Source organism: Haplochromis burtoni, unplaced genomic scaffold (assembly GCF_018398535.1).
Source record: "Haplochromis burtoni strain Fernald_Lab_line unplaced genomic scaffold, NCSU_Asbu1 Contig_82, whole genome shotgun sequence".
Taxonomy (NCBI): domain Eukaryota; kingdom Metazoa; phylum Chordata; class Actinopteri; order Cichliformes; family Cichlidae; genus Haplochromis; species Haplochromis burtoni.
This window is the reverse complement of record NW_024582443.1, coordinates 92,963-104,343: the sequence shown is the minus strand read 5'-3', so window position 1 is coordinate 104,343 and position 11,381 is coordinate 92,963. Positions and strand designations below refer to the sequence as shown.

The window sequence follows — 11,381 nt, the reverse complement described above, 5'->3', positions numbered from 1 at the left end:
TATTTAGCAACTTATATATTTACTTATATATTTCTGGCTTTAATATTACATAATAGAAACTGTAAAAGTAAGTTTATTACCTACTGTTGTTACCTGAAACCACAAAGACCATCAGCTGTAAGAGCGGTATGTTGACATAGCCTATAGGCTACTTATAAACACTGACAACCTTTCAATTGATATTCTGCACATTGTCGTCCAGTTTCTGAATCCTGCAGACAATATTAATTGCAGTGTCCTGCCTTAATTTTTAGAGCTCACCATCCAAGCCAGCGTCCAACAGTCCAAAAGCAAAATGTAGCTGAGTGTCATAGTAGAGACTGAGCTGCTGCTGTCAGATGTTCTCTCATCATCAAAATCTCTTGTGAAAGGTAGCTTGTATTTTCATCTTTAGCCACCTTCAGCCACCAGGTGGGCCTTCTTCACATTTACTTTCTAATAGTTTACTCTGTATATCAGGTGTGTAAATTAAAGCAATTAAAGGTGCTGCTAGTTAGAGACATTGTGGAATTTGTTGTGTATGTGGACTACTCAGATTTAATTTGTAAGGCACTTATACAGTTGCTGACTAATATACAAAATGTCTATGTCGTACACATTTAATGTTATTCCTTATCACTTTCTGATCAGAAACACACCACACCATGTTTTCATCCTCACTGTGATGGACTAAGTCCTCCTGATCTACAATCACTGCTGCATCAAGTGCTTCTTTTCAGTCCACACTAACAACATGCACTAATCCACATATTCACTATGAACATGTAGATTAGTGAATGTTGTAAAAAGAAACAAACAAAACAAAAATTTGAGTATAGCTTCCCATATAACTTTTTCATTTTCCCACCGAATAACTGAAACTATTGATGTTTTTAATACGATTTTACTCCCCCACCTTCCCTCTCCCTTTTTAAAAGCAGCTGAGATGCAATGTGATACATGATATAGGCAACAATCATTAAAATCAGAAAGCCTAAACATGCACTGTTTACCAGAAATCTCACATATGCTCTGTGTTAGTTACTATATATGTCTAAAAACATATCTTTACTAATTGTAATGTTCATTTTATAATACATGGACAAAGTCCCAATAGATTTGGATCATTTGACTAAACTGGAAAATCACATGCCTTTCTCCAGTTTAACAACGTTGGATGGAATGGTATCAAGAGAATATCATTTTGTATTTGTGGCTGTTCCTGAGTTTTTTCATTGCAAACATTATCCTGCATCATAGATAAATCAGCTACTCTAAAAGATTTAAAAAAAAAAGCTGGAAAAATAAACAAATGACTTCAATACAACTTTCTTGGGAATACTTATTTACACACTAATTAATCATTATTTACAATCTTTGATACTTAGTACTGAACTCTAAATAGGTTTGATAAAAGTCTTAAAATGTAAAGGAAGACCCAAAGATGACACAGTTCAGTCCCAGCTGGCAAAGATGATGCATTTAGTCCTTTGGTGTATCATATTTCAGTCCTGCTGTGCATCGATGATGATATCCGTCAGCCTCCGTGGACCTTCGCCACCACCTGCACCACAGACGAGGGTTTGATCCCATACTCCGACAGAGATGCAGAGTCATCGTCCAGCGGCTTTCCTGAGACAATCAGCCGGAATTCAGCCACAAGATATCCTACACACACAAGACAGGAGAGAGAACCTCACTAAATATTTAAACATGTCACAAATAATTATATCATGTCCCTGAACACCACTGATGATTGTTATTTTTAAAAGTCACTCAGAGAGCACATGACTGTGGCCACTGCTCAACTTAAACTAAACTAAGTGTGAAGAATATTTAATTCAACTGTAATAAAATAATAACTGGAAACAAAACCAAACCTGAGTGTGCTCTCACAGTTTGTGCTACTAACTGACATACAACAACAGTAAACACGTACAAATGTGTGCATGGGACTGTGCTCATCTATTAACACAACCTGAGATGTCCACTTGAATGTGTGTTTGAAGTTGTTCTGTTTTATTTCTGTGCTTCTTGATTCTTGCACCACACAAATACCTCGCACGACAATAAAACAAACTGAAACTGATACTGAACATAATGTAAACCAAACTAAATCAAAAGATTTTTTAATAATAAAAATTAAGCACATTAAGGTCATTTAAAAGATGAATAAAATAAACGAGGACATTTGAATGTAGGCTTATAACAGAGTCTGCCTCATTTGCTTGTCTTACTTTTTATCAGATTTCTACATGATCACACGAGACACAGATTAAACACAGATCTGTTTTGAGTTGTTGGGCTTACCTTTCTTGGGAAACAGTTGCGCTGCTTTCATCTTCAAGTCTTTCACGGTCTTCTGCTGCTTTTTGGAGTGGTTTAATTTGATAATCCCCAGCTCACCTGCAGGTGAGCGAACAGACACGCTGTACTTGCACATTGTGTTTGTCTGGATCGTGTGTGAGGCTGAGGAGCTCCTTTGGGTTCTGTTAAAGTCAGATAAGGTGAGTGTATTAATCACTGAGATGGGCTGTCTCTAAATAGTTGTTCAGCTGACGGCTCTGTCAGACAAACATGAAAACACACTTCAAGAATTTTAGGGAAGTTCCTGAGTTCTAATTTAGTTTCACTATCATTTCCACACAGAGATCACATGATTTATTTAAACACAACAAACTGTTTACACTGTCACACTCAGTGGATACTAACACTAGTATTAATACTTAAAGGGCATCAAACACTTTATCTTATGTACTTTATCAGTTTTCTATTCTGGTCAAAGTGTGCTTCATTGTTTGATTGCAGTACAGCAGAGCTCCAGAGGAGAAGATAGAAGTCAGCAGCAGCCCGTATTCAATAGAATATTTGTATAAAGTGAAGTAAATTAGAGGGGAAGAGAAGGAGAGAGAGAGAGCTGTATACAGACATCAAACATACCAACTAATTAGATTGCTTTTGAAGGTTTAGGTTAAACTGAGATTTGCAAAAGTGAAAAAAGATTAAATATTTTTGTAAGCATCATATTTCTTTAGTATTTAGTGCAATGCACTGTATGCATGACATACCCCCAAAAGGTTTGATCCTGGAGTCGTCCCTAGTGTAGAAAAAGTCAAGGTCAAGCTCCATGTTCACGTCACTCGGAGTCATTAGTTGTTATGCTCATAACCGCGTCAGACGTTTTTTGGTTGCATCTAGAGCGAGGATGGCGGGTCTGCTGCACAGGTAACATTCAGCGTGGTTCACTCACTGGTGTGTGTGTGTGTGTGTGCTACATTTACTCGTCTGTTTTCACAGGTAAAGACTCTTATGATCGGACATTTTGTTATGTTTGGAAACTGCGCACCGGAGAGCGCGCGCTGTGCCCGATCATTCAGTGCCACAGTCTGACATCACAGTGATACTGAAACATGAAGCCGCTGATTAAAAACTTTGAAGCCGCTGATTAAAAACTTTGAATGTGAAGAAGAAACGGGAACTGTTGATCGAAGATCCCGTAACACTGCAGCGCGCACGCTGTTCTGACTCCAAGCCGGATTTTGCTCTTTAACGTGAAACCGGAAGTGTTCATTCAGATCTGTTTGTTGTTGTTTCGCAGTGTGACGCTCCCAAGAGTGCCGACAACACAGGAGAAGTGTTACGACCCTCATGACCCAACGCTTAAGTTTGTCGATAAGGAGGATGATTTGGACTGTAAGTATCACGCGGGCACTTTTCAAAGTGATGTCAAACAGATAGAATTTAATGGAGCAACAGTAAAAAAAAGAAAACAATCAAATGCATAAACCAATGTAAGAACAGACATCAGCATATATTTCTGTGTAACACTGATTTTTGCTTCTGTGTGATTGTTCTCAGTTTTGTATGAAGGCTTCAAATCTCTCAGAGCTCAGATGTCCTGTGGTCACGCTGTGACCCCGACCTCTCTCACCAACTGGTGTCGCAGGTTGTTGGACCAGGTAGGCCACTAAAGGTTGTCTTTGTTAAAATAAACAGTATGTAGCAACAAAAACGAGTGATGGGGAAAAAGAGAGAAACAAACGATGATTACTAGGATGGTGGTGTGGTGATTGGGAGTGAAAAGCTTTACAATTACAAGGAAAATCCAGCAACGGAACCCAGGGAATGACAGCTATATATCTGGTTCAAACATATGGTAATTATCAAGGAGGCGCTCAGGTCTGCTATACTTTAGACAGAGACACGGCTAAGGCCATAAAATAGTTTGACAGCTATTTAAAACAAACCAATTGCACATATACCATTAATCACTTCAGGGCTGTAGCTCACCAGTGAGCGAATGGACTGCCAGAAGAAAACCAGAGAATCACCAATCCACAGATGCACCTCACCTCTAATTAACACTCAAATTAAAGTTTAGCTCAAACCAGGGCTGTCTACACCGGCTCTTGCTTACCCTTACCCATCCCTGTTGCTTGCCTTGTCTACACCTCGTTCCAAATTATTATGCAAATGATATTTTTCTCTGTTTTTCCAAAATAGTTGATTCAAATGACAGTCGGCATATTTTTCAAGTCATCGACCAATAGAGTATAATTCAAATGTTACTGAACAAAACTCCCAATGAAAACAGTATGTTTTTCAAAAATGAAAAACTTAAAATGCACTGTTCCAAATTATTACGCACACAGAGTTTCAAAAGATTTTATAGGTTGTAGAGAATTGAAAATGGTCATTTGTTGAATTTGCACTGAAATCAAAAGGTATTTCAATCAAAAACATCTTAACAGGTCAAGTTACATATTAACATATGAACCCTTATTTGATAGCAGTTCACAGTTCTTGCACTCATGGAACTTGTGAGTTTTTGGAAAGTTTCTACTTGAATGTCTTTGCAGAATGTCCGAATAGCCTCCCAGAGCTGCTGTTTGGATGTGAACTGCCTCCCACCCTCATAGTTTTTTGCTTGATCATGCTCCAAAGGTTCTCAATAGGATTGAAGTCAGGGAAGAATGGGGACCACACCATGACTTTCTCTCCTTTTATGCCGATAGCAGCCAATGATGCAGAGGTATTCCTTGCAGCATGAGATGGTGCATTGTCTTGCATGAAGATGGTTGTGTTGCAGAAGGCACAGTTCTTCTCTTTCTACCATGGAAGAAAGTGGTCAGTCAGAAACTCCACATACTTTGCAGAGGTCATTTTCACACCTTCAGGGACCCTAAAGGGCCGACCAGCTCTTTCCCTGTGATTCCGGCTCAAAACTTGACTCCACCACGTCCTTGCTGATGTCACAGCCTTGTTGGGACATGGTGGCCGTCCACCAACCATCCACCACTGCATCCACCACTGCATCCATCTGGACCATCCAGGGTTGCACTGCACTCATCAGTGACCAAGACTGCTTGAAAATTAGTCTTCATGTAGTTCTGGGCCCACTCCAGCCATTCCTGCTGTGAGCATTGGTTAGGGGTGGCCGAATAGAAGGTTTGCACAACTGCAAGTCTCTGGAGGATCCTACACCTTGATGTTCGCGGCGCTCCAGAGACACCAGCAACTTCAAATATGTGTTTGCTGCTTTGTAATGGCCTTTTAGCAGCTGCTCTCTTAATCTGATGTATTTGTCTGGCAGAAACCTTCATCATTGTGCCTTCATCTGCACGAACCCATGTGTGCTCTGACTCAGCCACAAATCTCTTAACATTATGCTGATCACGCTTAAGTTTTGGTGAAATATCTAAAGTTTTCATTACGTGTCCAAGGCATTCAACTATTTCACGCTTTTCAGCAACAGAAAGATATTTTTTCCTTCCCATATTGCTTGAAAATGGTGGTCTGCTTAATAATGTGGAACATCCTTCTTTTGTGGTTTTTCCTTTAATTGAGCTCACCTGGCAAACTAATGATCACAGGTGTCCGAGATTGTTTTCAGTGATACAAAGAGTCCTGAGACACTATCCATCCGTTGGTTTAATTGAAAAACTACTTATTGAATCTTTATGACACTTAAACACAATTTGCATAATAATTTGGAACGCTGTGTATGGTGTATTGACAGTCATGTGCTTTTTGTGCTGGGGTGTTTTTTCTGTTCTCAAACTGTTCTCCCATTAGGAGCTCAGTCTGAGTGGAGTTTTTTTCTCCTCCTCTACCTCATGTTATGTATTTTCTTGTTTTTTCCTATCAGCCTACCTCTCTGACATGTCTTCCCAATGTGATGTTTGTGTAAAGTTTGGTCAGAGGGTTCCTTTGTAAGTGCGCATGCGCCATTAGCGTGCTGCCTGCTGTAACCTATAATTTCCTTCGGGATTAATAAAGTATTTCTGATTCTGATAAATAACCACGGAACATGGAAGTATATCCCACCAGCAAAGCCACCCACTGACCTCCACTTTAAGCCTTCAGCTTCTGAATAAAATAAACAAAAGTTGTTTATAGATCCAAGGGATAGCTTGGGCAGGGATAGCTCAGTAGGTAGAGTGGTGGCCCCATGATCGGAAGGTCGGGGGTTCGACTCCACTGAACGGCTACCCTGAGGTACCCCTGAGCAAGGTACCGTCCCTACACACTGCTCCCCGGGCGCTGCATGGTGGCTGCCCACTGCTTCACTGGGTGAATGGGTTAAATGCAGAGGAACTATTTCCCTATGGGGACTAACACGCACACTTTACACTTTTTTTCACACAACCACTCACTCATGTGTGAAGAGGTCATCTGCTATAAAAAGGTCCTTCCAGTGGTGTAACAAACATTAGGATATTACAAACCAAAGGCTTTTCTTTTTAATCTTATTGGTGTGGCCTTTCACAACAGTCCCAGTTTCTTATGTGGCTCCTTGGGAAAATTAATTGTCCACCTCTGGGATCAGGTTTTACCGTAGCTGCTCTGGTGATTAACTGACTTTTTAAATAATGCTCTGCTAAACAACTTTATATCCACATTGTCCACAGCTAAGTTAAAGTATTTTGAGAAGTCATGTCCTTCTTTTGCACCTCAGGAGTTTTGGACTTATAAAACAGTATTTAAAGTTAGATGAGTAACCAGTGAATGTACAAGCCTGTATGGAAACACTGGGACTGTAGATTCTGGCTTACTGCTCTTACTGCCTTATTTGGCTTTTTTGAGACTCCAGTACAGCTTTAATTACACCTGAGCTTTTATAGCTGTGACCTTTGAATGTTTTCTGTGTGAAGAGCCTTTGCACAGATGACTTTAAGACAGAATTAAGCAACAAAAATCACTACAGTGTTTCAACAAACAATCGCATATTTAGCAATGCATTTCTGACGGATGAGGAAATATTTTGATTATGATTTGTTTCATTAGGTGTTGAGCAACCTTTCTCCACAATATAGAGTTTAATATTTTAATAGTTTAAGCTTAACTGGAAAAAAGAGGAAAAAATATTCCATCAACTTGTTTGGAACAAGTCTGATAATTCTCCCATCTCTCATTATCTCAATAAAGGGTGAAAGCAGATTTGTGTGTGGCGGGTCTGGTTGTAGTGCTGAGTGGACTTTTTCAGAGGTTTGGAAAATGGCTCTTCTGACCCCTCAAGAAACTGAGCATTTTCGAAACAAATTGGCTGTCAATGCTGCCTTGCAGACGCTTATTACCAAATCGGTAAGTATCTCATTAGAATAGTATAATGTCATGAAAATAGAAATGTATTTCTTGTAAGATTTAGTTCTTATTAAATATTGTAACTCTCTTGTCTCCATGTAGTGTCCTGTATGCAGATCCACTGTGATGAGAGAGAATGGATCAGACTTGAATGTCCTCTGTAAAGTGTGCACAGCAGTAGCAGGACGGCCGTTTGAATTCTGCTGGCAGTGTTTGAGGGAGTGGAAGGGTGCACGGCCTCGGAAAGACCGCTGTGAAAATGATGGCTGCTGTAACCACTCACTAAAAACACTAAAAACCTGCCCAGATATCAGCTTTGATTCAGTGAAGGGAGTCCACGCATGTCCCTCTGTGCGTGCCTGTCCCACCTGTGGGTTACTGGTGGAGCACAACAAGAGGCATTGTAAATCTCTTGTTTGTCCTCGATGTAAGGTGAAGTTCTGTTTTGTGTGCCTGAAGATCTTCACTAAATGTATGAAAACAAGTGGCCCTTATGCAGCATGCTCCAGTGGTGTAGCCCCCAGACAGACATCGATACCTGTATGGAAAAAGAAATAATTAAAAAGACACAAAGCTCCCAAGTTTCACTTTTAATGCCTTTTCTGTAAATAATATACCATGATGTTTTTTTTTTTTACATGACCTGTGTTTTTAGTCACTTGTTATAATTCTCTATTGTGTTGGAACAGTTATCAGATATAATCAATGTTGGCCTATATTGATGAGAAATTTGCTACCAAATGTGATCTTTACAGCTGTATTATGTCTGAATCATAACGACAATAAACCTGAAAAATGTTATTCAGTCATAAATTTGAAAACAAGTTAATCATACATTCTGTGATAAACGCATTCTTTGCCTCAATATTTAGTTATTTTATATTATCCTGTCATTGTCTGTTGCATCTTTAGCATCAGCATCTTTGGCATTAGCATCTTCTAAATTGTTCTAAATTTTATACATTTAATTACAGGTTGTAAAGCTAAAATACAGGTTAGACTAAATGCATTAATAAAATAAATAGCACAATAAGTGACAGATAAAAATAACCAACTTATTACAGAAGAATATTAAAAAAAGATAAAAATGAATGTAAATGCGTGGTGCAATTTGAAACACATTGAATAATTCATTGGCTACATTTTAAAATAACACTTTAAATACATTAATTATTGTAAAATTAGAATAGTCAGTTTATCTGTTTATCTGCATCGGATCTCTGGACCTGTTCACCTTCATCCACCAGGTGGCACCTTGTTTACTCTGTACATGAGGTCTGTGAATTAGAGGGGTGTGTCCAGTTAGACACAAATGTTTTTAACCTTCCTGTTGTGTTCGGGTCAAAGACTCCCACCGGAATGTATCCACACTGCACCATGAAGGCTGCATGGTGTTTAAAAGCATTTGTGTGTAACTGGAAGCACCTCCCAATTCATGTGCAGAGTACACAAAGCTCCACCTGGTGGCTGAAGGGGAACAGGTCCAGAGATCGGAGGCAGATAAACTTTGATTATCCCAATTTTACAATAATTAATATACTCAAAGTGTTTTTTTTAAATGTAGGGAATGAATTATTCAGTGAGTTTCAAAGTGCACCACGCTTTCATTCATTTTTATCTTTCTTTCTTTATATTCTTCTGTAACAAGTTAGTTATTTTTATCTGTCAGTTGTCAGAGGAGGGTTTGATCCTATATTCAGACAGAAATGCAGATTAATGGTCCAGCGGCTTCCCCACGACAATCAGCTGGACTTCAGCCAGAAGATATCCTACACACACAACACGGGAGAGAGACGAACCTCACTAAATATATAAACGTGTCACAAATAATTATATCATGTTCCCCAACCACCACTGAAGATTATGTTTAGACAGCTTTATGACTACACGCACCCACACCACACACACACCACACCCACACACACACACACACACACACACACACACACACACACACACACACACGACACACACACACACACCACTAAAGTGCACATTCTGGTTTGTTTATCATTTCGCAGACTGATGGCCTCAAATATGACAACGAAACAGGAGAAGTGTTATGATCCGAATGACCCAACACTTAAGTTTGTCGATAGAGAGGATGATTTGGATTGTAAGTAACACTTGGGCACTTTTCAAACTGGTGTCAGTGACGTTAAATTATATTTTAGAAATAATAAAATCAAATCATTTTAAGCCTTTGTATTGACATTGTGCAATGTAAAAATAAAACGGACATTAGCGTTTATTCCTGTGTGTGTGTGATTGTTCTCAGTTTTGTGTGAAGGCTTCAAATCTCTCAGAGCTCAGATGTCCTGTGGTCACGCTGTGACCCCGACCTCTCTCACCAACTGGTGTCGCAGGTTGTTGGACCAGGTAGGCCACTGAAGGTTGTCTTTGTTAAAATAAATACATTTAAAAAAAAACTGCATAAATAAAAATATACCTAAATAAATAAGAAACAGAAGGAATCAGGCATGGTGGCAGTATCCTGATTTTGGGATAAACCAGATAATAAATGAATAATTTGGGCCTTAATTATAGAAGTTAATGGTTTTAATGCTACCACCCACAATTATTTTAAGCACACGTTTGTGATAAACACACATGTGAATAAATGCAGAAAACATATTAATTCACTTAAATAAAGAGATCCAAAGCGCACTTAAATAAATACCATTTTACTGGAATGATTATTGTCATATAGGTGAGAAAGAGAGCGAGAAAGACTGTTGGGTGAGCGACACTAACTGAAGCCAACAGAGGGAGTGGTGCACTTAACTTATCTCGATAGAAACCACCTCTGCTTTCAAGGAACAAATAAAATGGGACAGAAATGTTCAGCTCTGATTTCTGTCTGCGTTGTTGTCGCTTGTAGCATTTATGTAATGTAACTCTTGCTTTAGTTAAGTGAAAGTTTCATAAATGGGAGTTTCTCAATATGTAACGCAAATGCTGCAGACGCATGACTCATCAGTGTGTACACAACATTTCAGTATATAATTGTCATGGTTCTCAAGATCTGGAGAGGTCGTGGTGTGTGTATTTTTTGTCTTAACCTCTCCCACCAGGGCGGAACTGGACCTTGGTTCCCCGCCTCTGAACCCACCCTGAACACACACCTGTGGCTCATTCACACTGATCCTGGCAGACTACTTAAGATGGCAAGAGAGGCTGCTTCCTCGCTGGATCGTCACATTACCAAGTGTCAGTGTAGCGTTGCCTATGAAAGTGTTCCTTTGATCCCCTAGAGTTTCCTCCTGACTTTGTTTTTTCCTCTGTGTACAGGCCTTCTAGACTCCCTGCCCGTCTTCCCTGCCGTCTGGATTTCTGTGGATGTGTGTGAGTGAGCGTGAGCTTCTTAGTGTGGACATTTTTGAGTTACGGATCAAGTGGAAGAAGAGCGTGTGTGTACCCCCGTCTTGGACCTTCCCTTCGGACCCCGCCCTACTCCCTGGAGCCCCGTGTTATCTGTTCCACTGTATATATGTATATATTCTCACTTGGTGTCACATTGCAAATAAACCCTCACCTTCTCTCTAAACTTCAGAGTCCTGCGAGTGAGTCCTCTGCCTACTAATCTGTGACAATAATCATCTGAGATGATTTAGATAAAGAAATGTTTGATCACTGCTGAACAGCTGCTCTTCCACACTTATTGTTTTCAAAGAACAGTTTAGTAAGCAGAACAGGACTATGATCTACATCTTTTGGTCATTTCAATCCTCCACCCATGCTCCATACATTTTTAATATGTACACATACTGATTAACACTGATGTGCTGTTGAATCAGCAACTGCGATACACAGCAAAC

The 11,381-nt window shown here is 39.5% G+C and overlaps 1 protein-coding gene across 1 annotated transcript in view; it reads left to right on the top strand.

The window, feature by feature from the left end:
• Window positions 1–3,085: 3,085 nt before the first annotated feature.
• Window positions 3,086–11,381, top strand: part of LOC102288975 (probable E3 ubiquitin-protein ligase ARI8) — a gene marked incomplete in the record, with an annotated part of 62,934 nt that continues 54,638 nt past the window's right edge. The window contains 3 exon segments of the mRNA XM_042222231.1: window positions 3,086–3,204; window positions 3,578–3,672; window positions 3,838–3,934. Coding sequence (XP_042078165.1) covers window positions 3,107–3,204; window positions 3,578–3,672; window positions 3,838–3,934 — 290 coding nt within the window.